The sequence below is a fragment of the Hyaena hyaena genome, unplaced genomic scaffold (assembly GCF_003009895.1).
Source record: "Hyaena hyaena isolate Hyena2069 unplaced genomic scaffold, ASM300989v1 scaffold_157, whole genome shotgun sequence".
Lineage (NCBI taxonomy): Eukaryota > Metazoa > Chordata > Mammalia > Carnivora > Hyaenidae > Hyaena > Hyaena hyaena.
In genome coordinates this window covers 2,196,373-2,223,925 of record NW_024080789.1, presented here as the reverse complement: position 1 = coordinate 2,223,925, position 27,553 = coordinate 2,196,373, and the positions used below count along the sequence as shown (strand labels likewise).

At 51.8% G+C, this 27,553-nt stretch overlaps 1 protein-coding gene across 1 annotated transcript in view; it reads left to right on the top strand.

Moving 5' to 3' along the window:
• The window catches only part of AFAP1L1 (actin filament associated protein 1 like 1), a 61,630-nt gene that overhangs the window by 22,347 nt on the left and 11,730 nt on the right, over nucleotides 1-27,553 (top strand). Inside the window, exons 2-15 of the mRNA XM_039239459.1 lie at nucleotides 4,014-4,142; nucleotides 5,154-5,237; nucleotides 5,934-6,031; nucleotides 7,279-7,387; nucleotides 11,031-11,222; nucleotides 11,836-12,047; nucleotides 13,966-14,145; nucleotides 16,086-16,178; nucleotides 19,004-19,097; nucleotides 19,341-19,493; nucleotides 20,927-21,138; nucleotides 23,563-23,708; nucleotides 24,339-24,411; nucleotides 26,196-26,307. Of these exons, the coding sequence (XP_039095390.1) occupies nucleotides 4,014-4,142; nucleotides 5,154-5,237; nucleotides 5,934-6,031; nucleotides 7,279-7,387; nucleotides 11,031-11,222; nucleotides 11,836-12,047; nucleotides 13,966-14,145; nucleotides 16,086-16,178; nucleotides 19,004-19,097; nucleotides 19,341-19,493; nucleotides 20,927-21,138; nucleotides 23,563-23,708; nucleotides 24,339-24,411; nucleotides 26,196-26,307 (1,887 nt within the window). The remainder of the gene's footprint in view (nucleotides 1-4,013; nucleotides 4,143-5,153; nucleotides 5,238-5,933; nucleotides 6,032-7,278; nucleotides 7,388-11,030; nucleotides 11,223-11,835; nucleotides 12,048-13,965; nucleotides 14,146-16,085; nucleotides 16,179-19,003; nucleotides 19,098-19,340; nucleotides 19,494-20,926; nucleotides 21,139-23,562; nucleotides 23,709-24,338; nucleotides 24,412-26,195; nucleotides 26,308-27,553) is intronic.

The window sequence follows — 27,553 nt, the reverse complement described above, 5'->3', positions numbered from 1 at the left end:
GTTAGGAATCCCATTAACAATCAGGGGGAAAAATTCAAAAAGTTGTTAACAAAGCTTGGGTCCTGTATCTCCCAGTTTTCAAAGCCAAGAACTCCCTCAGAACCTAATTGTTCTCGATTTAGAAGCAATTGCAACAAACCTCAGATTCGAAGCAGAAGAGGTTTGACAAACAGGAATGCTGCCACATATAGGCACTGGCTGGTAGCAGCAAGAAGAAGTCTCTGGAACCTCAGAGCAAAATGACAGACACAAAGTACAGGAGGCAGGAATGGACAGGGGGACAGACTCAGCAAATCCAAGGTCATTCATTCAAGGATGGCAAGTCTCAGAAAGGTGTGTTTGGGGATGGGCAATGCCCCCAGACCCTTTCTGAGAGTCCACAAGGTCAAAACCAGTTTTATATCTTACTCAGACCCACTATGTTTTTTTCTTTTTATTTATATATTTTTAATGTTTATTTATATTTGGGGGGGGAAGCACTAGCAGGGGAGGGCAGAGAGAGAGACACACACACACAGAATTCGAAGCAGGCTCCAGGCTCTGAGCTGTCAGCACAGAGCCTGACACAGGGCTCAAACTCATGAACCACAAGATCATGATCTGGGCCAAAATCAGATATTTAACTGATTGAGCCACCCAGGTACCCCATTATTATTATTATTTTAGAGAGAGAGAGAGAGTGCATGTGCTCAGGGGAGGGCCAGAAGGAGTAGGAGAGAGAGAATCTCAAGAAGGCCTCACACCCAGTGCAGAACCCCATGCGGGGCTTGACCTCATGACTATGAGATCTGAAATCATGCATTGGATGCTCAACCGACTGAGCCCCCAGGCGCCCCCCGACTGAGCCCCCAGGCGCCCCCCAGTGTGTCTTTTCTCACCCCCATTCTTTCGTGTTTACAATGGAGTTTTCCAGAGGTTGTGTCGTGTGTGATGATGTTGTAGCTCTGAAAGCTAACAGGATGTGTGCCTGTATAGTCTCGTGGTTTAAAATGTTCTCAGCCTTAATTTTTAACACGTTCAATATTGATAGACATAATCCACATAAAACAAAAGTTCTTTGGCATCCTTGATAATCTTTTTAATTGCGCAAAGGAGACCCCAGGCCAACAAGTTTCAGAGCTACAAGTAAGAGGCTAAACAGTCACCATGCCGCATAACCTTGACATTCCCACGTGATAGCAGCGCAGTGTCATGAATTTCCAAGTACGAACCATGGCTGCAGGCCACAAGAAAGCTGCCATGGTCGCCTGCAGTGCCTTACTGGTCGCTTTTAGCGTGGTCTCCCTTGTGTGTAATTACACGTGTGTGCGATAAATGTGTGTGTGAGAGAGAGAGAGAGAGACAGACAGACAGACAGAGACGGAGAGGGAGCATACCCACTGAGACAACATCTGATTCATTTTCGAATCCCCGAGTGGCACATAATTAGCGCTAGGTACATATTTTAGAACTGAGTTAACTGACTTTCAGTATATCTGACGAGGGTGCCGAAGAGGTCTGTGATTCCATTTGTAAAGATTTTCTTCACAACGGCTAAAACGTACCTAAAATGATTTTATGACTTTAAGGAGGGAAACCTACCCACCCCGAAGCCTCACTCAGGTGGCATTACAAGGGCTCCAGGTCCCTTGCACTTGGGCCATGGAGGCGAGCTGCTCCCCCTGGCGTTGTGCGACTCTGCAGCTCCCAGATTCAGACAAGCGTAGAATCAGCCTGGTTCGCTGCTTTCGAGCTGTGTGACCATCCCACAGCCTCCCTCGGCCTCAGCTCGAGGGCATCCCAGCACGGCCTGCTCACAGATGAGCTGTGACGTGCAAAGGCCCTGCCTCAGTGCTCAGCGGCAGAGAGAGTTCCAGGGGTGGTAGCTGACAGGATCAGCCTGCAGCCCGTTTCCAGCAAATTCGAGGTGCTGATGGAATGCCACGGACATATGGCCACGTCCCGTTTTTTCCACAACTGCTACTCTCTGTACATAAGTTTTCTATTTTCAAAAACATCCTGACATGGTCATCTGTTCATGCCCTCTCTCTCCAAACACATGCGGAGCTCCGGCATTGAGCAGGCCCCAGACTAGAGGCTAAGGAAGCTGAGATCCCTACCACAGTCTACACTGTCTGGAGCCTCACGGCCTGCTGAGGAAGCAGACACTCACGCACAGACCAGCATGGTAAATAAACACTGTAATGACAGCAGTCACGGCTGACTTGGGGTGAGCATTGACGCTGTACGGGGCAAGGCACTTCTCCTGTGGGACACAATCAGTCTTTACAGCAACCATGTAAGGCAGGTACTGTTCTTACCCCCCACCCCCCGTACAGAAGAGGAAACTGAGTCATGGGCTAAGTAACTTGCAAAGGTCCCATGATTGAGGAATGATGCAGCCCAAACTTGAACCCAGGCAGTCTGGTTCCAAGGCCGGTTCTCTTATGCACAATGCTATAGCCCCTCTCCCACGCCACCCAGACCCAGACCCTGTAACTGCAAGCCAGAGTCCGGTTGTTTCCTTAGGGGCCCAGAGTGGAAAGAAGCACGTGGAGCTGGGAGTCCAGAGGCCTGGCTCTTCTGAGGCCTCTGTGTATTTGCAAGCGAGTCACTTCTCTTCTCTGAGGCTTGGTCACTTCCTGTAAAAAGCAGGTGTGACCATGGGACCTACCTCAAAACTTGTTGGCAAGTTGTATAAAATACCGTAAGGCAGTTGAAAGCGAGTAGGGAACCAGGTCCAGTTGAGGCTCCACTGGCTGTGAGACCCCGGAGGAGTCTGAGCCATAAAATGCTTGATAGTAGATTTAAATGAGACTGTAAATATGAAAGGTTTAACACAACTCACAATAACCATTCAACATGCTTAGCTCTTACTTTGATTTTTCTAATGTTTATTTATTTATGTATTTAATTTGAGTGAGTGAGCAAGCAGAGGAGGGGCAGAGAGAGAGGGAGAGGGGGAGAGAGAGAAAATCCTAAGCAGGCTCTGGCTGTCCACAGAGAGCCCCATGTGGGGGCTCGACCCCACGATCTGAGAGATCATGACCTGAGCTGAAATCAAGAGTCGGATACTTGCCTAGGCGACTGGGTCATCCAGGCCTCTCAGCACGGTTGGCTTTTAGTATTTTTCGCAAGTGACTGGCAAGTTGCAAAGCAGGACAGGGATGGTACCACTACTGTAATGAGGCTGGTCTTGGGTCTAAGGCAAAGCAAGTCCCAAGCTACTGTGTGGGACAAGGAGCCCTCATGACCTCATGGCTGCGGCAAGCTCCGGTCTTTAAAGGACTGTGTGCTGTCGACTTTGGCAGCTCTCTGTGCTATCAACCAGCTGTGTCAGCGTCGGCGCGCGGCGGGGAGCTCCCTGGCCATGCGGAGTCTCGGGTCCTGCCCCGGACCTGAGCCGGCCTCTGCATTTTGACAAAATCCCGGGTAATTCCTCTACACCCTCAAGTCTGAAAAACGCTGGTAAAGCTCAGGACTGGCGATCACAGTTTCGGGCCTGGGGTGGGAAGGGTTAATGTTTAGTTTGGCTCCCACCAAGCCTCCGGAAACAGAAGTTTCCAGAGATTGAAGTGTATGAACTGATGAGACAGGAAGGCTCCCTTCCTGCCTGTGTGCTGGGTGGCCAGGGGAGTGCGGGCCGGGGGCCTGCACGAAGCCTCGAGCCTGCACAGAGCACCCTCGTGCTGGGACAGACAGGCCTGTGAGCCTTCGGCTCAGGGCTCGGCAGTGCCCGGCTGGACCTGGGAGGCTCCGTCCTCAGGTCAAGACCATGTGCGCCTGAGGGCGAGTGAGGAGGCCCAGAGGACCATCACGGTTCATGGAACAGGACTCTCCATGGGGAGGCAAGTGGCCAGCGGCTGGGATGGCTGTGGGAGGGCCTCTGAGGTCTGTGTGGTGTCCGCACTGCCCTCTGCCCTCCAGTGGACACAGGCAGGGCCGGATACCAACGCAGGGCCCAGATCCTTACGCAGGGCCCGGATCCTGACTCGGGGCACCCCCCCCCACCCCTGGCTCTGCTTCCTCCCCAGCCCTGGAGCAGCTGCTCCCCGAGCTCACAGGGCTGCTCAGCCTCCTGGACCGGGAGTACCTCAGTGACAGCGCCCTGGAGAAGAAGATGGCCGTGGCCTCCATCCTGCAGAGCCTGCAACCCCTCCCAGGTCAGCCTTCACCACTCTGGCCCCCCCCCACCCCCGCCCTGCACCTTGAGGACCTTCAGGAAGCGCCCAGGGCCCAAGGCCCGAGGAGGAAACCTGGGGCTCGCAGGGCGGTGCACATCCCTCCCACGGGCCACAGCCCACAGCCCACGGCTGCAGCCACTCTGCTCCTTCCCCACCCTGGTTGTGTCCTTCCTCCACCTCCATCCTCAACCTGCCAAAGCTCACGTACACAACACACACTCCACACGTACTCACACACACTGTACACACCACACCCCTGCACCTGTGTTCCCCCCTGCAGAGCACACCCGTGTCAATATACACTCGCAGGACGCACCCTGCACACTCACCAACAGCATGCTTTCATGTGTGTGACAAGCACGTCACCCCTAGCGCGCGGTGTGCTCCACATACATGACACATGTCACATACAACACAAGACATGTCCTCACATACGTGACGTGTCACACCTAACACGCGGCGTGCTCCCACGTACCCAGCCTGCCACACACAGCACGTGTCTCCCACCCCACGTGCACTCATTCACACGCCGTCTGTGACACGCAGCACACACATCGCACACCTATGCTCAGCGCAGGCCCTGTCTCCGCACCTCGGGTCACCCTCGAGGTGATAACTGTAAAGCCCAGAACTCAGCCAACTCCGACGAGCTGCACCGTGTCCCGCAGCATTGGGGGGGGCCACCAATGGGTGACTGTTGGCCCGCTGTGCTCAGCTCTGTCTGTCCCCTGGCTGTCCCCGGAGCAGCCCCAAGCTCCATTTTCTGTGCCGGACTCTGGCCACCCTTTCGCTTGGAGAAGGAGATACTCTGGTTCGAGAAAAACGAGAACAAAGTTTGAAAAGCAAGGAACTCATTTAGGATGTGTACATGCTGTGCCCTGGTGGGTTCGAGTCCCAGTGGCGAGAGGGGGAGACGGGCCCTCCCCAGAGGCGGCAGCGACAGGCCCTCCTCCCTCCTCACTGCCGGCATGCTCACCCCTCTCCCCACAGCCAAAGAAGTGTCCTACCTGTATGTGAACACAGCAGACCTCCACTCCGGGCCCAGCTTCGTGGAGTCCCTCTTCGAAGAGTTTGGTAAGAGGCTCCCTCCCACCCCCCTGGTGTCCCTGCATGTGCAAGCCCACTGCCCTCGGCCTCTGGAAGGGCCCTTGGCCTCGGTGGGGGCCCAGCTCTAAATTTGCAATGCTGAGTCATGTTGGGCAAGTCCCTTGGCCTTTCTGGGCCCCCCTAGGTCTGAGAGTCTAGTCGAAGTCTGTATGGTCATGGGAAGTCGTGCCCGGGATTGGAGGAGAGGTAGGGATGAAGGCGCAGGCCAAAGAAGGTATGGCGCGTAGGGTGCTCTCCCTCCCCTGCCACTCACATCCACTGGCAGTTGCCGCCAGGACCCTGAGGTGGGCAGTCCTGTGCCTCAGCAGAAAGCCGAGTGGCACCGCGGGCATGGGGGTAGCCCATGAAAGCAGGGGGTCAGGTGAAAGTTCAGGGACTGAGAGCCTGAGGGAAGACACTATGCCTTCCCCGCCCAACAAGTCTCCAAAGCACCGCACCAAATATGATCTCATTTGACCCTCTTGATTACCCCGGCGGACAGACCAGGTGAGGGATTATGGGAACCGCTTTACAGATGAGAAGATGGAGCAAGTCTCAGAGTGGCTTGCCCAGGTCACTAATGAAGGGGGTGGCAGAGGCCTCCTGACCCCCGATCCAGCCTCCTTCCCACTCTACTGTGCTCATCCTTCGCCTTCTCTGCCCTAATGGCCTGACCCTCGGTAGACTGTGACCTGGGCGACCTCCGGGACATGCCAGACGATGATGGGGAGCCCTGCAAAGGAGCCAGCCCTGAGCCAGCCAGGAGCCCGTCTCTGAGACATGTGAGTCCCACTGCCTCCAGCCCTCTGTCCCTCTGAACTGGCGAGAGGAGCTTTCCGTCTAATGCCTGGGACCTTCCTGGCTGCTCAGGACCCTGTTCTAAGGGGAGAAACAGGGGGCAGCTCAGTCAGTTAAGCATCCGACTCTCGATTTTGGCTCAGGTCATGATCTCAGGGTCGTGACATCCAGCTCTGCACTGAGTATGGAGCCTGCTTAGGATTCTCTCCTTCTCTCTCTCAAAAAATAAAGTAAATAAATAAGGGGAGAAACAGGCTTGTGAGAACACTTCAGTGGCTCATGATGTGCTCATTGCTGCCCATGCTGAGCAGGGATCATGTGGTGACCTGTCCCTTTAGGCACATGGGATGTTCCCCACCCCAACTTCTGATTGCTGTGATAATTAACATGCAGTGTGGGGAATGCTCTGGACCAGGAGTTGGTGGCCCCCCTGCCCTCCTCCTGTGGCTGTGTGGTCTTAGACAAATCACCTCGCCTTTCTGAGCCTGTTTTTCACCTATAACATAAAGGTCTGGATCACATCTAGGGTTCCCAGCCTTTGTGCACGGAATTGAGGCAAGGGGCCCATAATCACACCAAACATTATGTCAACTGTATAATTTACTATCATCACCACTCTCCAGTGGTACCAATCGTTGACCCCTTATGACGTCCTTTGTACGCTCACAATAATTGAATGAGGTTGCCACCATTCTTAGTCCCATTTTACAGGTAAGGAAACTGAGGCTTAGAGTAAGTGACATGTCAGTGCCCCACAACTCGTAAGTGACGGAGCTTTTTCCCAGTAGAGTAGGGGCTCCCTGGCCCCAGAGCCTAAGGCATTGTTGCCTCACTAAATGGCATGTCTTCCTTTTACTTGTGCTGCTGTTCCTCACGGGAATAGAGATTTTTCCAGAGTACTGCAGAACTCACAGCAGCTTTTGATAATTCTGCAGGCACTTAATCAAAAGCGTTAACTGCGTCTATGTGGCAGCCCACACAACTTCTAGATGTTGCAGAGATGCTCTGATGCTTAAACAAGTCGGGCGAGAAGCAGAGAACTGCACAAACTCTCAGCAAACAGCTTCCCACCTCTGCCCCTCTGCCACTCTGTCGCCAGTTATGGCTTCGGTTCAGAAACAGTTCCTGGGGCTCCTGCCTCCGTCCCCCCAGCCTCGCTCCCGTCCCTCAGCCTGCTCCCTCTGCTCTCCGGGCCGTCCAGGTCTCATCCGCCTCCTTTGTCCCCCTTCAGACAGCCGACCTGCCTCCACCGCTTCCCAACAGGCCCCCACCTGAGGACTACTATGAAGAGGCCCTCCCCCTGGGACCGGGCAAGTCCCCTGAGTACATCAGCTCCCACAGTAAGTCCCGATCCCCCGGGTGGCTCCTCTCCCCTGGGGCTGGAGCTCCAAGCCCAGCACCCAGCCAGCCCTGCCTTCATCCTGAGGAGGAGCTGCCTGAGGGCCTGGTCTTTCTCAGGATGGCCTGGGACCGAGGAGGTGGGGGAAAGAAGAGGGAAGGTGGCTCGGTCAACAATCATGGCCCCAGGGATCAGGGGCTTGGTTCCAGTCCCTGCTCTGTGCGGCCTTGGACAGCTCCCTTCCCCGCCCTGAAAATAAGACAGGGGCTGGATGCATGGGTACTAACGTGCCTGGACGGAGGGCCACAGATGACCGGTACATGCTGGTTCCCAGCACTGAAGCTGGTGCTGTAGGCTAAGTGCTCCTCCCCGTGGGCTGGTGAGACAGTTCGTACTTCAGCAGGCCCACGTCTTCTCAGGGGGCTAGGTTACAAAGTCAGTGCGTAGGATTAAAAAAAAACACAGGGCTGACATCAAAAGGTCTCCTGCGTAGAGTGTGGGCACCCCAGGGAATTCACAAAACGATATAGGAAGAAGTATTCAAAGCTTTACTTATATTTAGCCCAAAGTTTCTTTTAAAAATTTCTATGCCAGTGTTTTAGAGTTATAGTGCTTATAATCTAATAATAGCATAATGCTTGTAAGCAGTCTATACATACATATATATAGACACACACACATATATTATATATATTATATATTATATTACATATATATATATAATTTGCCCATAAATAACATGGAAGTACATTATATGATTACATTTCTCCTGGTAGGTGGACATGATAAAATAATTTAGAGGGCACTGGTACAAATCACCTTTGAAAATCTCTTAAATTGGCCACAAAGAGTCTTTGCTTTTGACTCACCTCTCAGTGGGCTTCCTCTCGCACTGAAACACATGGGTGTTTCTCTGAGGATCAGACAAGTCTCTGGCTTGGATACAGAAACTTAACATGACAGAAGAGAGACTATATTATGGCTTTTGTGTGACCAGCATTCGTAGTTGAACTTATAGGAAACCAGGTTTATGTGATGCTACTCTCATTCAGTAGCACAGCAGAATATTTTTCCAACCGCCAAAAAATAAAGAGAACAGGTCTGACTGTGCTGATCAGAAATGAATTCCAAGATACATCCATGGAAAAAACCTCAAACCCTGCAGAATAGTGCATATAATACGATTCCATTTGTTCCTTGATGGGGTACACACATTCATGCATCCGTTTTAACAACTCTTCTAGGATGTGCAAGAGACTATCAACAGAGTGCTCTGTGGGGAATGAATAGAAATACAGGTGAAGAGAACATATTTTCCCATTCGTACTCTTTAGTGCAATGTTTTCTCTACTGTAACAAGACGCACATGACATAAAATGGACCATTTATTTCAACCCTTGGAAGGGTGTCCAACCAGCGGCACTTAGCACATTCGCAGTATTGTGCAGCTGACCGCACCACCTTGTGCCCCAACATTCTCATCAGTTGAAGAGGAAACTCCTTCCCCGTTAAGCAGCCAGTCTTGTCCCCCTTCCCCCTGAGCCCCTGGCAACCTCCAGTCTGCTTTCTGTGCCTGTGGATTTGCCTATTCTGAATATTTCACATAAACAGAATCACACAACGTGTGGCCTTTTGTGTCCGGCTAATTTCCCTTTAGCTTGATGTTTCCAAGGTTACGGGACCCCATTTTGTTTCGTCTTTCATCCGTTGATAGACATCTGGTTCTCTCCACCTCTGGGCTACTGAGGTATATTATTTTATGATTAATAAACCAGTTAAGACAAAGTGAAGTGACAGGGTTGGATCAGGAGATTGGTGGAAGCTCTCTTCAGCCTTGAGAGTCTTGGGGTCCGTGTGGCTGCATCGGCGGTTTGTATGGGAAGCAGGCGACTTTGTCCTGTTTTCTACGCTTGAGGACAGGGGAGGAGGGCGGAGACAAATCCCAGGTCAAGCCCCTCAGCTGGATGAGGCCGCAACACCTCCCCAGGGGGCTCATGCTCCCCTCAGATGGGGCAGCGGGGATCCTGGGGCAGGAGGGAAGGGCGGGCCTCAGGAAGGGTCAGGGAGCTTGACCGGGGAGAGGGTGCCAAGCCCATCAGGGAATATCCTTCCTCTGACACAGTGTCCAGCCCTGCCAGGTGTTCAAGAGCACTGCCCCGGGTGTCCCCCACCCCTTCCCCATCGCACCTCCCCCCACCATCCACCTCACAGGATGTTGTCAGCATCTGAGGCTTCAGAGAGCCTGCTGGGAAAGGCAGGCTGGGCCATCACTTGGGAGCTAGCACTGGGTGTCCCAGTCGCTGGGAATTTGAGTGCTGCTGTTCTCAGGAAACAGATGGATGGTGGGGGCCGGGAGCCCAGAGCAGCACGGTGGAGAACAGTGTGGTTTGAGAGCCAGTTGGACTGGGTGAAGGAAGGCTTCCTGGAAGAGGAGATGTGCCCCTGTTCCCTGAGCGGGAAACCTCAGTTCTTATCCAGGCTCTGTCACTAGCAAACTGTGTGCAGCCTCAGTTTCCTCATCTGTAAAATGGTGCTGATATTTACTTCCCTATATTATGGGAATCAAAGGGGATGAAAATGATAATGACATCTAGCATCTGTCCAACACATTCTGTGTGCCAGGCACGGTGCTAAGAGCTTATATGCATTGTATCACTAGTGCAGTGTGGGAACTGTTCACATCACTTTCGGGTGAAGACCCTGAAATGCAGAGAAACTGTGGGGGGATTTTCCCAAGGTCACTAAACAAATAAATGGTGGTGACAAATTTGATCTCCAATCTGAACAAAGCCCATGCCCTTAACCCACTGACCTTCAGAGTGTGCCCCAGGGACCATCTGGATCAAAATAATCTTAATTGTTGAAAACAAAAATCTGATTTCTTGAACTTGCATATAGTTTCTATTTTTACATTTTTTTAACACCCTATTAAATAGGTGTTTAAAAAAACAATGCAGATTCCTCAGCTCAGCCCACACCAGTGAATGAGAATCTCTGGGGATATAGCCCGGGTATCTGCATTTTGAAGACACCCCCGGTAGCTTTGATGCAGACTACAGTTTAAGGTAGCCCCCACCCCTGCTCTGTGTTGCCCCCTCAGTGGCAATGTGCTGAGAAGTTTCCACAGAAGCAGCTGTTGTGCTCACTATTACAAGCGCTACCATTATCTCCTCCGGTCCAGTTCCTCTGTGGTATAGCCACAGAGGTTTAGGAGAATCACTTTCACAAGAGGTAACATATGCATCAGGAAGGGAGTAGAAGGACCGAGGTGGCAGAAGACCAGGGGGTGCTGAGCCCAGGCAGCTGGAGCACCCCTCCTTGCTGTACAGGGACCTGGGCTCTGACCAAGATACACACACACACACACCAATGCTGTGGGATCACTGAGCAGGGGCTGACCGTTCTCTGCCTGAGAAGGTCAGAAGAAAGATCTTCGAACTGGGTATTGAAGGATGAGTAGGAGTTCTCTATCAAAAGGTAAGACAGCACACAGGAGAGCATGAACACAGCCTGGAGGTGTGACAGGGCCCAGCAGGACAGCTCCTGGTCACAGGGGCACAGAGAGGACGTGGGGGGCAAGGGCAGAAAGGAGGCCCCTCACCATGGCCAGGGAGCTGCAGGGAGGTGTGCCCTGTCTTCCCCAGGGACAGCCAGGGTGTCTGGGGTCTTCCCCAGCCACAGCCCCTGCAGTCCACCTGCCTGTCTCCAAGGTGCCGCTCCCTCTACGAACCCCGCAGATGGCTGCAGCCCAGCCCACTCCATCATGGACGGCTACTATGAGGATGCAGATAGCAGCTACCCAGCGACCAGGATGAATGGGGAGTTAAAGAACTCCTGTAAGTATGGGGCAGGTGTTCAAAAGGGTTCTGTCCTCAGAGAGCAGGCCTTGACCTGACCCTTGGCATACATGTGTATACCAGCCCCCCGGGTCACCACAGAGGCCTCCCCAAGCTCTGATACTCAGGGTTCAGTGGAAGGAGCACTGACATGGGAGTCAAGAGCCCTAGATCTAGCCCTCGCCCTGATCCTTGGCAACTGACCTTGAAAGAGTCATTTATTCTCTGTGAGCCTCCAGCTGCCTTCTGTGTAACATGGGGGTTTGCTGGGTGCTGTGAGAGTCACCTGAGACTATGGATGTGACGATGTTGGAGTAATGACAGTCACTGCCGTTTACTGAGTGCTTGCCAGGTGCCAGGCACGGGGCCGAACGCTCTGCATTCACCAATGCTAAGAGCCGGCTCAGGTAGATACGGTCACTCATTATGACCATGTTACCGATAAGAAAGCTGGACTCTGAGAAGTGAAGTCACCGAGATCGGAAAGCCGGTAGTGAATCGATACAGAACAGTGCTTGTGTTGGGGGTTAGTGATCACCACGATCACACCTCACGCCCACCCCCTCCTGAGCCCGGGTGGCCAGTGACGGGTCCCTTCCCGTGGTTCCTGCAGACAATGACTCTGACGCGATGAGCAGCTCCTACGAGTCCTACGATGAGGAGGAGGAGGAAGGGAAAGGGCCCCAGCCCACGCACCAGTGGCCCTCGGAGGAGGCCTCCATGCACCTGGTGAGGGACTGCAGGATATGTGCCTTCCTGCTGCGGAAAAAGCGCTTCGGGCAGTGGGCCAAGCAGCTGACCGTCATCAAGGAGGACCAGCTCCTGGTAAGTGGCCGCGGATGTGTGCCGCTGGGCCTCACGTGCACCTACGTGTGTGTGTGTGTGTGTGTGTGTGTAGGCGTGTCTGCCGCAGTTCCTGTGGGCTTGCTTTGTGCACAGAGGCTCTCCCACGAGAGCAGAATGAAAATACACACACACACACACACACACACACACACTCACACTCACACTCACACTCAAAGACCCGATAAAGACATTACCAAGTTTTTGTTTTGCCAGAAATGAATTTTTATCACTTAAAATTATTTTGTTTTATTTTTTTTAGAGAGAGGGAGAGTATGCAAGCAGGGGAGAGGGGTAGAGGAAGAGAGAGAGAGAGAGAGAGAGAGAGAGAGACTCTTAGGCAGGCTCCATGCTGAGCATGAAGCCTGATGAAGGGCTTGATCCCATGACCCTGGGATCATGACCTGAGCTGAAATCAAGAGTCAGACACTCAACCCACTGAGCCATTCAGGAGACCCTTTTACCACTTTAATTTTTTAAAAAAGTATTTTTCATGTTTATTTATTTATTTTGAGAGAGAGAGAGAGAGAGAGTGTGTGAGCATGGGCATAGGAGGAGCAGAGAAAGAGAGAATCCCAAGCAGTCTCCACAGTGCCAGTGCAGAGCCGGACATGGGGCTTGAACCCACGAACTGTGAAATCATGGCCTGAGCTGAAATCAAGAGTCAGACACTTAACTGACTGAGCCACCCAGGCATGCCCCATGCACTTTAAAACAATGTTTGTTGTTTTCATTATGCAAGTAAATGTGTTCATTTATAAAACAATAGAAAAACATAAAATGACTTTTTAAAAGCCGCCTATAATCCCATTGATCAAGAGCTAACCACTGTTACATTTTAATATACACATTTCCTCCCTCATTTCCACATACCTGTCTTTTCTAAAACTGAGCTCATGCAGCACTTAGAATGGAATGTGCTTTCTTAGTTTTTTTTTTTAATTTGCTGTCATTTTATAAAAGAAAATGTACCTTTAATTCCAGAGTAGGAATACAGACAGAATTCAAAAAACAGTTCATAGCTCTTTACCCCCAAATCTGTTGACAAACCTTGCCCAATCAACCAATATCCATTTGAAACATGACATTTTTTTTTCATCCTGGAGCAATGAGAAGCTCACCCCAGACCAGAGTCGGTCATGACCCTTCTTTGACTCCTGATGTCATTTTTTTTTCTTGACATATTGCATTGGTTACGATCTCCATCAAGCACAATGTGAATGTAGGTGGGAAAAGAAGGCGTCCCTGTCTCAGTCCAGAGCTCAGAGGGAAAGTTGCAGTATTTCACTGTTAAGGCTGATATTTGCTGGTAGTGGTTTGTAGAAGGTCTTTATTATCCCATTAAGGATGTTCCCCTGTATATCTCTCATTTGCTCGTTTATACTACAAATGGGTAGAGAATTTTATCAAATGCCTGTTCTGTGTCTATTGATAGATGTAGCTTTTCTCTTTTTTTTCCCCTATGTATAGGATGAATTATAGTGTCGGTTTTTAAAGGCTAAGGCACTTTTGCAATCCAAGAATAAACCCAAGTTAGTCTTGATACAGTATGCTTTTTATGTGTCAGATTCTATCTGCTAGTGGGTTTCTTTTAGAGCTTTGACAACCATGTTGAGATTAGCCTATCATTTTCCTTTTTTGGAATGTCACTGTCAGGTCTTGTGCCCCTGGGGCCCGCGATAGCCCTTAGATCTGAAGATTGTCCAAAGATGCCCACTGCTTCCAGGCCTCTCCTTCTCTGGGGTGCACAGCCACAGCCCCGTCTTCACGCGGTGCCCATGGCTGGGCTAGGCAGGGGAGGTCGCCATGGGGTAGGTCGGGTTCCCCCAAGCCTTCGTGTGAGGCATCTCCCTCCTCCGCCCTCCGCTCCAGAAGTGTGACCCCTTCTCTTCCTGTCCAGTGCTACAAGAGCTCCAAGGACCGGCAGCCACACCTGAGGCTGGCCCTGGACATCTGCAGCGTCACCTACGTGCCCAAGGACAGCCGGCATAAGAGGCACGAGCTGCGCTTCTCCCAGGGGGCTACCGAGGTGCTGGTGCTCGCGCTGCAGAGTCGGGAGCAAGCCGAGGAGTGGCTCAAGGTACGCGGGACCCGCGCCCCCTGTGGCCCACCCTCCCACCCCTCCTTCCTCTGGTCCCCAGGCCCAGCTCCCAGCACAGTGGGCTCTTATCCCTGGGAGAACAGGCCTCGCTTGGGGTGGTGGGGGGGTGGCAATCAGTGCCCTGAGCCTGGCAAGGGCTGACTCGTGGAACTGGGCTCAGACATCTCCAGGAGACAGACGTCAGGCTGGAGTCTCACCTAGTTACCTGAGTCCTCTTTCTAACACCCTTACTGTGGGCTTGTCCAGCCTGCACGTGTGTCGCTTCTGGAATGGGGAGCTTAATATCTTTAAAGGAAGCTATGTTTATCATTAGATAAGCTAATCCTTAAAAAAAAGGAAAAAGGAAAACTCCTTCCTGTCTTAGGCAGAATGTGCATCCTTGCAACATCCACCTGCCGTCCGGCTTCTGCATCTTGCATTTGACTGCAGACCAAGTAGACTTACTGTATCCTGAGCACTTATTTTGTGCCATGCGTGGCGCTAAGAGCTTCACATACATGACCTCGTTTACTCTTTGCAGCAGGACTATTATCATTCCCATTGTACAGATGAGGAAACTGAGACACAGGAATCTTACGAGACTTGCCAGAGATCATGCAACTAAGCGGTTGGAGCCAGGGTTGGACACTAACAAGGAATCTCCTCCAGAGGCCACAGGCAGGGTGGCCTAGTGATGACAGGGGAGGACTTCGGTGGCACACAGACTTGAGTTCAAGCCCCAGGCCTAAGTGGCACTTACTGGCTGTGTGATCTTCTGCAAATGACTTTGCCTATCTGTGCCTCAGTTTCCTTTTCTGTAAAATGGTTCTTGTAAAGATTCTAGAGGCAGAGGTGAAGCCAGGCATCACTTAATATAGTGCCTCCTAGGGAGGAAGTACTCAGTGACTGTGAGTGATCACTGTGTGATGGTGGTGGGCCCCATCCCCAGGCCCTTACTGCTGGCCATGCCCCTGCACCTCGCCCCCTCTTTCACTCTGATAACTTTCTCCCTTTTCCTTTGCTCTTCCTGCTGAAACAAAGCAACCAGACACCTTCCTCCCTCCCCATCTTCCTTTCCTTCCGGTGATACCCAGCTCTCCCCTGGGATGTTCAGTGTTGCTCATTATCTTTGGCTCAGGGAGAGAGCCTGTTTGCTGGGGGAGCCTCTGCCCCCCAGGGGCTGGTGGGTCAGCAGAAGGAGCCCTAGACTGAAGACTGAGACTGGAAACTGAGCCGGGACTGGAGACAGTCTCGACATCCTGATACCGGCAGCTCATTCGTCCAGAGGTTAAGGTCAGGCAGCCATGGCCTCACTTCTCAGAGCCTCATCATCCTAATCTATGACATGGGGACCACAGGTGTCCCTGCCCCTTAAGGCTGCTTTGGGGACACAGTGGGATAACCAGGTAAACCCACAGATCAGCGAGCGGCCAGTGAGGGCTGGCCTGATTTCATGGTCTGCATGCTCATGTTGTGTGAATGCCATGGAATCTCTGGTCACACGTCTTCAAGATGGAGGAGACCGCCCCGGCTGCCCTGCAGGCTGTTGCATAGGCTCCACACCGTCACAGGAGCCTGTCCCTCACATTTGTGTGGGGCATCCTGCTTCACATGGCCCTTCACAGCCACGATCGCACTGGTCCTCAGGCAACCCAAGGATGTAAGCAGGGGGCCGGTATTATCCCCATGTTACAGACAGGGAAAGCGAGGCCCAGAGGAGAATCCCGAAGCCACACAACTAATTAGCAACAGAGCCACGTCAAGAAGCCATGCCTCTGGTTTCCCAGCCCCCTGACTTTTCAGTCCAAAGGGAAGGCATAGGAGAGAGCCGTATTCAAACCCTGGTGTGTCCCACATATGTGGCGGGAGGTCATGTCAACCCATCCCTGTTGCCTCCACGTCCCCGCCCACCTGCTCATGGCGCTGGATCTTCTCCACAGGTCATCCGAGAGGTGAGCAAGCCTGCTGGGGGGACCGAGGGGGCAGACCTGCCCAGATCCCCCGTCCTCCTGTGCAAGCTGGACCTAGACAAGGTACGTGTGTCTTCGTGAGGCCTCCCCTGTGCCAGGCAGCAGGGACTCAACAGGCGCTGTGCCCTGGGGGAATTCACAGGCTGGTGGTGAAGCCAGGCACCTGCCGTGGCATCCTATGTGCCCTGAGCGCCGAACGTAGAGCTGGCACATCAGTATATCAGTAAACGTCCACTGAACTGCCAAGCACACGAATGAATGAATGCCCACGTCCAGGGGAGGGAGTAACTAACACCACCAGGACAGGAGGAGGTCACGGTTGAACGGAGCCACTTAAAGCAAATTGGAAACTGTCCTAAGAGTGTGCCCTGTTGGGACGTAAGCCAGGTGGTCATTTAGTTATTGCTCAGGCAGCCAGAAAATATGTGCCGGTGCTTTTGCTTTGCCAGGTGCTGGTGGGTGATGAAGGGGCTCAGCCCCCAACCCACACACACGGTCTTGCACGGTATAATAAAGGTTGGTATTTACAGAGTATGACTGTGTGGCCGGCGTTGTCCCTTGCGCTTTCCATGGATGACCTCATTTAATTTCCACAACAACTCTTTGATGGATTATGTTTCCAGAGGAGGAAGCTGAGGCCCAGAGAGGTTTACCTGAAGTCACATAGTCCACAAGAAACAGAGCAAGGATGTATACCCAGACACCTGGCTTTTGATGATTTTGCCATCCCATCTGCCAAGAGGGGCGGACCGAGCTCTGCTCGCGCAGTAGGCAGGGAGCACCGTGCATCAGTCGAGAGAGCGAGTGCAGTCCTAACGGAGACACACCCATCCACCCTTCGCTCCTTTCCTGGTGGGGGGTGGCCGGGCTTTGAGAGTGCTGGCAGGGAAAAGTACCAGGTACCTGAAGGCCTGCTCTTATCTTAGGGAAGCATTTCTGAGAGAGCACATTTGTGAGTGAACAGCTAGCAAGGAAGGGGAGACGGAGAAGGCATCCCAAGCAGGGAGAGAATGCCCCGGAGCAGGAGGAAGCACAGAAGGGAAGGTGGTGGGTGTGGCTGCACTGACACAGAAGGGCACTTGTTGGCCTGCTGGAGTGGCCCTGGAACGCTGCTGTGAGGGGACAGGGCCTCACACTAGCTGGAGGAGCCAGGGGGGCAAGGGGAGGGAAGATGGCGCCTGTGTTAAGTGTTAAAGAAAGGGCAACACTGTAAGGGGGCAGGGGTGGGCCAAGGGAAGGGGCCGCTGGGGCGCAGCGGAAGCAAAGTGCGGGGTCAGCAGAGAGTCACCGGGAGAGGACAGGTGGGGGGCTCTCGTGTAGAGCAGTTACTGCAGAAATACAGCCCTACCCTCACTTGGCCTTGCCGTTAGGGGGGCCTGAAGGAAAGTAGTGTTGACGGCGTGAACGTGTATACATGTACACGCACCTGCAGATGCTCACTCTGGCACAGTCCCAGGTGTGTGTGTGTGCAGGGGAAGAGTGCACACGCATGTGCAGAGGAATGCTCCTAGGTCCGAGTGTTCAGCGGGAGGGTGGCTCAAATGTTGAGGGTCGTGTGTTTGGAGTGAACGCGGGGACAGGGTAGCAGTGAAGCACAGCGGTTAGGGCCTCCGGTGTTGGTGGCTCTGTCTGTCCATGGAGCCCTGTATGTGAAGTGTCACCACCTTTAAGTCGATTCCAGAGTGTTCAGAGTATGCTTTGGATTTGCTTTCTACTTTGATGAAACACTTAACCTGTAGACCACTGCAGAACGAATAGAAACATATCTTGTTCCACAGTGTATGGGGAGGGCCATCCTGCCTCCAACAGATCTATCCCAATTCTGACAGTTGCCGTGTTTCCAGCCTTTGAAAATCCAGGGGAGCGCACGGCCTCTCCTATCTCTCCCCGCTCTACCCCCCGCCCCAAGTTCTGTGCTTATAGCATAGCATCCCTGAGCCTGGTCCGGAGAGTCCTTGGCAGGAAAGGTGGAGAGGCCTCAGAGCTCTGGAATTCTTCTTAAACGGGTTGGTGCCATTTCAATCGTGCCCCAAGTCTGGCAGGCACAGTTTAGCTTTTTAGAGCGAGATGTCAGCACGTCACGGAAGTGTTAGAAATGATACTGTTGGCCTTGAGATTTCACTTGGGCAGGCTCCCCAGAGAGGGTGTGCCTCAGGTGAGAAAACAGAGCCTTGGGGAGAGGAAGGGATTTCCCCACATTCCCGTGTCACCTCCGTGGGACCTAGTGGGCACCTAACTGACCTTGTCTGAATGAGCAAATGAACCAGAAGGACAGGTGAACAATTGGTCCAGAGTTGGCATCGGAGTAAAACTACGTTGGGCAATGAGGTTGCAGCCATGGTGCATGTCTGTACCAGCCTCTCACCCGAGTCAGGATCGCAATGACCCCCCTCCTGTCACCACCCACATCTCCTGGTCCATGACTATTCTGAACACGCCAGCCGGTCCCTTTGTCTGCATCCTGTCATATTAGCGCCTCCCCTTCCCGTATCTCACCTTGCCCGGGACGACGCTGGCTTATGTGGCTCTTTCTCTTACATCCTGTCCCCATAAGATGCTACCGGAGGTCCCTTCCTAAACCAGTTGCATTTCACTGGTATCCCACTTAAATACCCTCCCAAACCTGGTCACCCAGCAAATATGGAAAATCCAGCGGATTTATTCCAGCTAATTGCTTGGCTCCCCAACAGACTGTGAGAGATTTGAAGACACGACCCCATCTGAAGGGAGCATTGTCTCCCCCATGCATGGTACAGCGTCAGGCCCACGAGAGATGCTGACAAATACTTGGTAGGCAGTTATCACGTGCAGAGTTGAGAGGATTGAACCAACGAAGGGGGACCTCTGAGCGTGCCCTCTGACATGGGGCTGTCCCTGTCCCTCCCCAGAGACCGTCTCAAGAGAAGCAGCCCTCAGACGTGGACAGCCTGGGCACGGGTGACAACTGCTCCACTCTGGGCCGCCGGGAGGCCTGTGACCATGGTAGGAGCCTCTGGGGGTTCAGGCCAAGGATGCCGGAGCCAGGAGGGGCCTTGCCTGGGCACACAGCACGGGGCGTGTCCGGACCGCTCCGGAGATGTGGGTAGGGTGACCTGGCCCGTCCACACCTACAGCCGGCCACCAGGCCCCCATGTGCTGGCTACAAGGGCCACTGGGAAGGCAGGGGTGGGTGGGTCTGGGACTTGGGGCCCCCTCCCTTCCCCTAACCCGTCTCCATGGCAACAGGCAAAGGGAAGAAGAGCAGTCTGGCGGAGCTGAAGGGTTCAATGAGCAGGGCTGCCGGCCGCAAAATCACCCGCATCATCAGCTTCTCCAAGAAGAAGCCACTGGCTGAGGGCCTGCAGACATCTTGCCCCGACGAGGAGGTCCCGTGCTGCGGTGGGTCCTGGGCACCAGGAGGAGGATATTCAGACCCTGCTGCTGCGGACCCCCGGGCTAAGCCAGAAAGCCCTCTAGGCCTCCTAGAGGAGAGAGTCCTACCTGCCCCCCCACTCCATCAGCTTTCCATGCCTTTCCATGACACTCAGCAGAGGGAAAAGCCAACTGACCCCCCCATTTCTGTGTTCCCTGTGACCTTAGCTCCAATCACCACCTGTCTCTAGGCCTCAGTTTCTTCCACTGTGATGAGGAGAGAGTATCTTATTTCCTCTTGGCACATAATATGGCAAGTGTGTAAGTTACAACCCAGTCTTTTTTTTTTTTTTTTTTGAGAGAGAGACAGAGTGTGAGCAAGGGAAGGGGAGAAAGAGAGGGAGACACAGAATCGGAAGCAGGCTTCAGGCTCTGAGCTGTCAGCACAGAGCCAGACATGGGGCTCGAACTCACAAACTATGAGATCATGTCCTGAGCTGAAGTCAGACGCTCAACTGACTGAGCCACCCAGGTGCCCTGACCCAGTCTTATAAGGAAATTTCTTGGATAAAAATATTTAAGCACTTTTGTTATAAATGCATTCGAATGGCACGTGGATGGCTCTGTCGGGTGAGCATCCGACTTTAGCTCAGGCCTGAGTTCTGCATCAGACTCGCTGCCCTCAGTGCAAAGCCCGCTTTGGATTCTCTGTCCCCCTCTCTCTCTGTCCCTCTCCCTGATCTCTCTCTCAAAAAAAACCCATTTATAAATAAATAACTGCATTCAACGTGAATTAGACGTGGTTTGGAAGGGAAGACGTATTCATCTGTTTACATTAATGCAGTGTTCCATGGACTGGAATACAACAGAAAATTCTGTATTTTGGATATGCAGTAGTATTCCATTAAGCCTGAAAAAATATTATAAAAGCACATGGCTATAAAGAAATATTCTGTAACCAGTGAATCAGGGCATGCTATTGGGAAAAAATTGGTTGAAATCTAAAATGTTAAGAGGGACTGTGGGTCGTCAGCCTCTCCTCTTGGCTAGGCATTTTTGTTCCCACATGCCGCCACCAGGTGTCAGCACCTCCCATTATTTTCTGTCTCACTGATAGTTCTGGTATTTTGAGAGAAAGAGAGCTGTGCCTTTTATTCACCTATACAGTAGCCCCTTTTCACCAAGCTCAGTAGGGTACCGTATAGGAGTGTGAGTATCAATCCTCATTTCAGATGGAGAAGGGAACTCAGGGAGGAGAGGGTACCGGAGGTCACAGGCCCAGAGAGCATGAACTGATCCAGGACCCACAAGGTCCCTTCTTCCAGCTAGAGAATGAGGGTCTTCCAGGTGCTTCGTCCACAGGATGTAGACCCAGGACCCTGACTCAGAGACCCCCCTCACCTTGGGTTTCCCCAGGGCCCGGTTGTCGGGGGGTCACACCACCGGTCTCCCCCTCGCAGGCTATCTGAACGTGTTGGTGAGCCAGGGCTGGAAAGAGCGCTGGTGCCGTCTGAAATGCAACACTCTGTACTTCCACAAGGACCATACCGACCTGCAGACCCACGTGAACGCCATTGCTCTCCATGGCTGCGAGGTGGCCCCAGGCTTTGGGCCCAGACATCCATTTGCCTTCAGGATTCTGCGCAACCGGCAAGAGGTCGCCATCTTGGAGGTAAGAGGAGAAATCCAGGTGGTTCTTGGTGGTGGCAGCTGAGAGGAGCCTTGGCCTGGGTGTGGGCTATTGTCTTGGAGGGGAGGCCTTGCTGCTGACACTACAGGGACTGAGGACGAAGGGAAAGTAAGTCAACTGCCACCATGTGACCAAGAAGGACTGCCAGTTAAAACACAGGACACACCCACTCAAATTTGAATTTCATATAAACAACAATGGTTTTAATGCAAGTATATCCCATGTGTATTTGGGATATACTGAGAAAGTATTTGGGGTTTATCTGAAATTCGAATTTCACAGAGCGTTCTGCATTTTTATTTGCTATGTCTGGCAACTCTAGAACTAAGGTTTGTTTATTCACCCCTATCTTAAAATCCCAAGCCTGAAAGGCACCTAGTCTGATTTAGCCCAGATCTGATTCTGGAATCCCCCCCTAAAACCTTCCCACCAGTGGCCGTCCACCTCAGGTAAACCACTGCCCTTCAAGGCAGCTCGACCTTCCTATCAAGCAGCTATGTATTTTTTATTTTTTAATATAATTTATTGTGAAGTTGGCTAACATCCGTGTTAGCTGTGTGCTTTTGATTTCAGGGATAGATTCCCATGATTCATCGCTTATATACAACACCCAGTGCTCATCCCGACAAGTGCCCTCCTCAATGCCCATCATCCATTTTCCCCTCTCCGCAATCCACCCCATCAGCCCTTAGTTTGTTCTCTGTACTTAAGAGTCCCTTGTGGTTTGCCTCCCTCCTGTTTGAAACTATTTTTCCCCTTCCCTTCCCCTCCCCCCTGTGGTCTTCTGTTAACTTTCTCAAATTCCACATTTGTTAGTGAAAAACATATCTTTCTCTGACTTATTTCACTTAGCATAATACCCTCCAGTTCCATCCACATTGTTGCAAATGGCAGGATTTTATTCATTCTCATTGCCGAGTAGTATTCCATTGTATATAGTCACATCTTCTTTACCCATTCATCAGTTGATGGACATTTAGGCTCTGTCCATAATTTGGCTATTGTTGAAAGTGCAAACAGCTGTATTTTTAGAAAGATGCCCCCCGTATTGAGTTGAAATCTTTAAGCTCTGCAGGCAGTAGCCACGCTTGATCTGCATACTTTTGTTTTTCCAGAACCCAGCTTGATGCCCCGCCCCGTCCTAAGGGCTCTACTGCTATTTGTTGAACAAACGGCTGAAGGAAAATGTGATTTCATTCCACTCATTCACTCATTCACCCCCTGGCACTCCCCCTCCTCTCTGAGGTCCTATAGAATGCGTTGAGTCTCTCTCTCTTCTACATATCAGTCCTTTGGCTTTTTAGAATTTAAAATGTTAACACAGAAGGAAAAGTTAAAGAACTACTCCTTCAGAGTACAAACAAGGAAACTGAGGTCAGGGCTGCCAGGTGCTTTATCCAAGGCTCTGAGGGGATCATTGGCCTCTTGGTCTTATCTTAGAACTAAAACCCAGCCTCTTGCTTGGTCTTGTTTTCTTTGCCCAGTACTTACTGCCTCACCCATTTCTTAAATTTCAAGGAATTTGCCTGTCACTCACTTTGACTTTTGATAGGTTGAGATAGGTCTCTTATTTCCCTTAATTTTTAAAATTTTAAAAATTTTTTTATTTATATCTGAGAGAGAAAGAGAGAGAGACAGCATGAGCAGGGGAGGATCAGAGAGAGAGGGAGACAGAATCTGAAGCAGGCTCCAGGCTCTGAGCTAGCTGTCAGCACAGAGCCCGAAGCAGGGTTCGAACCCACGAGCCATGAGATCATGACCTGAGCCAAAGTTGGACGCTTAACCGACTGAGCCACCCAGGCGCCCCTCTTATTTCCCTTTAATTACACAGAGATCTTTCTGGCAAGAAGTGTGCTTCCTTTATTCAAGGTCAGCCTTTGTGTGCTAAGTTGATTTTATAATAAAGTTCTTTAAATGAGAATTGATAAAGCTTAGTTTACAGCTAATGGGTTTAGTTACAGCAACTTCTTGGCAATTTTCCTGTATACAGTACTACAAATAACTGGCAATTATAAGAAAAACTTTTTTGATTGGGTTATGTGAGAAATAGCCTCCTCTAGTAAAAAGTAAATATTGGAAAAAAAAAATCAGGGAGTACCCAAATGCTGTTTTTACATCTAAATGGTCATGAAGGCTCTGAAGATAGTGAGGGGGCTGGGCGGTGTGTCTTAGAGAGGTAGTCAGGGAGGACTTCTCCGAGGAGGCAGCATTAGAGCCAAAACTTGAATAAGGAAAAGGTAGGAGCCACTTGGATTTCTGGATGTGTGTTACACATAAGTTACTTACTTACTCTAAATATTGGGGACACAGCAGGTGCTCTGCAAATATAGGTTTGGCTAACATGGACAGGTAGCCTAAGGCCCTAACGGTACTGAAGTGAAATCAGCCTGTGCCTCCTCTCCTCAGGCAAACTGCTCAGAGGACATGGGCCGCTGGCTTGGACTGTTGCTGGTGGAGATGGGCTCCAAAGTCACCCCTGAGGCGCTGCACTATGACTACGTGGATGTGGAGACCTTGACCAGCATCGTCAGTGCGGGGCGCAACTCCTTCCTGTAAGGGCCGGCACCCCACAGCCCACGGCAGCCTCTCAGAGCCTCTGAGCCCCGCCACGGGCAGGGGGAGGGAAAGGAGGGGGAGCTGAGGACGACTCTGCTTCCTTGGGAAGTCAGAGTGGGTGCTTTCCTCTTCCAGCAGGCAGGAGCGAGCTGGCTAACAGAGGTGGCCAGGGTCAGGGGAAGCTGTGGATGGAATGAGGAAAGAGCAGAGGCCCTTTGGGGTAACAATCTGGGCTCGGCTCTAAGCCGCGGGACCTTAGGTTCTCACACCCTGGGGCATCAGGCAGGCTCAGGGCTGGCACCTGCATCGGAAGGGCCAGGTTCCAGCCACAACTCTCAGGACCAACAGCTCAAGGTGATTGCTTACCAGCTTGGATCCTGTTTTCTCGCTTAGAGAATGGAGGTGATGAATTACTTGCCTCTCGGGTTCTTATGAGAATCATGCGGGTCCCTGCCTGCGAGGCCCTTAACACAGCAGTTGCCTGGTGCTGCCTGGCATGGTTGCTGTTACTAACCCGACGCCCATCACGAGCTGCTGCCAGAATCAAACCAGCATGGACGGGAAAGCACTCTGAGCCGCAGAGTGTCGTCATCACTGCCATCACCAGTACACCTTATATTTTCTAGGTATGCCAGATCCTGCCAGGACCAGTGGCCTGAGCCCCGTGTGTATGATGACGTTCCTTACGAAAAGATACAGGTAGGGTCCCTTGGGAGTGCCTGGGAACGTGGCAAAGGCCACTGATTAGCTCTTCCTCTGTCTGTCTGTCACTATGCCTTGTTCCCTTTGCCTCACATACAATTTCCATTTGCCCAGCAGCTGGTAGTGGAGGGAGGACCCTTCTCATCCTAGATCGCAGCTCCGGATAAGGAATCCCACCCTGCACTCGGCTGGGTAGTGCAGCGGAAGCTCCCCAGATCTGAAAGAGGGAAGGACTCTGTATACTACAGAGCACTATGCCGGTCCGAGCAACGCGCCGGGCCCTCCACCTGTGTGCTGCTCTCTAGACTGCTGGCGCTGACTCAGCAGGGCTGGGGGCGGGGGCACCAGCGGGCGGCCAGTCCCATAGACCTTCATCTGTGGCATCCACAGTCTGGGCTTCAGTCCCAGGACAGAGCCTCCCTGTCTTGCTCACTAAATCAAGGAGAGGCTGGCTCATTCACTTACAGTGAGGCCTCTGTAGCCCTCACATGAACCACACTGCCTCTGGCAGTATGTCCTGTGTCTATGCCTCCCACGGGACAGCCAGACAGCCACATTCTGAGCAGACACTGGTGGGCGAGTCAGGCCTCACAGCGAGGGGGGAGAGAAAGAGGGCATCCAGCTGCCAAGGAACCAGACGTGTCTGCACACCAGGACCCCTGCCATCGACAGTGCTGGATGGCACAGAGGGCCTCACCTCGGAGACTCCCTTTTCTAGAAACTTCTCCAGCCACCCTTCTTCTGCTTATATGGTCTTTCTTCAGATTCATAGGAACCAGTGGATGCAGCTTGAGGTCTTCTTCAACTGCAGTTTAGTAGTAGGAGAGCTTAGTACCCAAGGGCATGAACTTGGGATTCAGGGCTGAATCCGGGTTACCTTGCGCTTCACTTCTCTGGCCCTCACTCTCTCATCTTAAATGAATACATAGGGGGTGTCCGACTTTGGCTCAGGACATTATCTCACGGTTTGTGGGTTCGATCCCTGCGTCGGGCTCTGTACTGACAGCTCACAGCTCAGAGCCTGGAGCCTGCTTCAGATTCTGTGTCTCCCTCTCTCTCTGACCCTGCCCTGCTCACGCTGTCTTTCTCTTTCTCTCAGAAATAAATAAAACATTAAAAAAATGTTTTAAATGAATACATAAAACTACCTGACCGAATCACTGCAAGAACTAAATGAGATACTGCATGGGCACTGTGCCTAGACATTGGAAGGCCTTACACTGAGTAAAGGGTACTATTGTTACCAATATCATTAATGATATTACATTATTATCATATTCCACCCATGGCCCTCTGCGCTCTGACCAGACTCTGAGTGCCCTTAATGTTCATCACGCACAAAGGTATAGCCAGTTTATTGGGTTATGTACCTGCCACCATTGGCTGGCATCATCCATGACTTTGTATCTTAACTGCAAACTCTGTATTTAGCAGTTTCAGAGGATCTCAAGGATACTTCCAAATGATGAGAAAAGAGAAATATCTACAGTCAATTGAATATGGTCACCCACAGCCCTCTGAGGCTTCCTAATTTCCTCTCAGCAGATATTACAGTTTAGGAGGGGAGCCTTCTGCTGTCCCCAACAGGAAGGTATGAGGATCAAACGATATAGGCTAGTAGAATTAGTCTATAAACTGCTGAGTGCCGCCCCGGTCTAAAAATGTAAGACCTAGATCTCCGAGGTCTCACCCAGCACACTTGGACCAGAATACGATCTGCCCCCGCATTGAGGGCCCCGAGCCTACCCGCACTTCACCTCCTTTCTCCACCTCCTGCCCAGGACGGGGAGCCCAAGCGTCCCGCTGGAGCCCAGGTGAAACGCCATGCCTCCTCCTGCAGCGAGAAGTCCCATCGAGTGGATCCGCAGGTCAAAGTCAAGCGCCATGCCTCCAGTGAGTTCCATGTGGGAGGGAGGAAGGGAAGGAAGCAATCCACAGGTGGGGGGGGTGTCTCAAATCCGATTCCTCAGGACATCAGGCAGGTAAATTAACGAGTGAAATGAGATGTAAGAAAACGCTGTACCAGGAGAGAAATGACGGCACAAGCCAAGTGATAAAGGGCAGCTAGCTTGTGGCCTCGGAAGGAAAACCACAGGGAACGGGGTAGAGGAGGACTGCAGGAAGCCCGAGAGCTCTGGCTCCAGCTACAGGGGTGGGTACTACCCAGCCCCGGCCGGGGGCTCCCATACAGCCAGGCCAACCCCGGTGGGCAGCTTATGCAAGAGACCGGAAATCTAGCCTCTATACGAAACCCACTTATTCCTTAATACTAGCAACCAATTTTCAAAACATTTTAACACCGAATAATCCCAAATATGTTTTCATGTTCCACTGTGGCTCGTGTGTGTATGCATGTAAAATTCCTCGTCAGGCTCTGTGCCTTCCAAAGGCGAACAATTTATCATTTCTGATCTGGGGTAACAAGTGGAGAAATGAACCCCTCCAAATACCCTTGAGGCAGCTGCGGCGGAAGGCACGGCTCACTCCTGTGTCCCACCCTGAGCTCACCCCAGCACCCCTTAGGAGTTCCATGAATTGCCTGGTTGCCACACTGCACGGCAAAGGCCAAGTATGCTGGGCCATGGTAACTTCTGTTTGATTTCCAGCACCGAGCTCGGCTCCTGTGTGATTTGTGAGCCGGCCGGCTTTCTGTAGGACAGCATGTCCCGAGAGCCTTTTATTTATTGCTTTATAGTTCTTCCCCCCGTACCTGAACATGGTCAAGTTCTATCCCTTGCTTTTTGAAAATTAGTCTTTTTAATACTTTTCTTTATTAGATCTCTACATTTCATTAATACAGATGATCTCTTCTGGAGGTCAGGGGAGCTGTACTCCATTCCCCACTTGATCGTTAAATTACTGCATAACTTTGGAAAAGTCCCTTCCCGTCTCTGGGGCTGAGTTTCCCCACTGCATCCCCCACTTGATCGTTAAATTACTGCGTAACTTTGGAAAAGTCCCTTCCCGTCTCTGGGGCTGAGTTTCCCCACTGAACAATCAGACGGCTGTTGTGTAACATTCCTGATGCTCTGCTATCGTTGACACTGGAAATACAGGCCTTTATGGAATGCCCACTTCCAATTTTTTTCATGTTTATTTTTGAGAGAAAGACAGAGACAGAGCGCGAGGGGAGGGACAG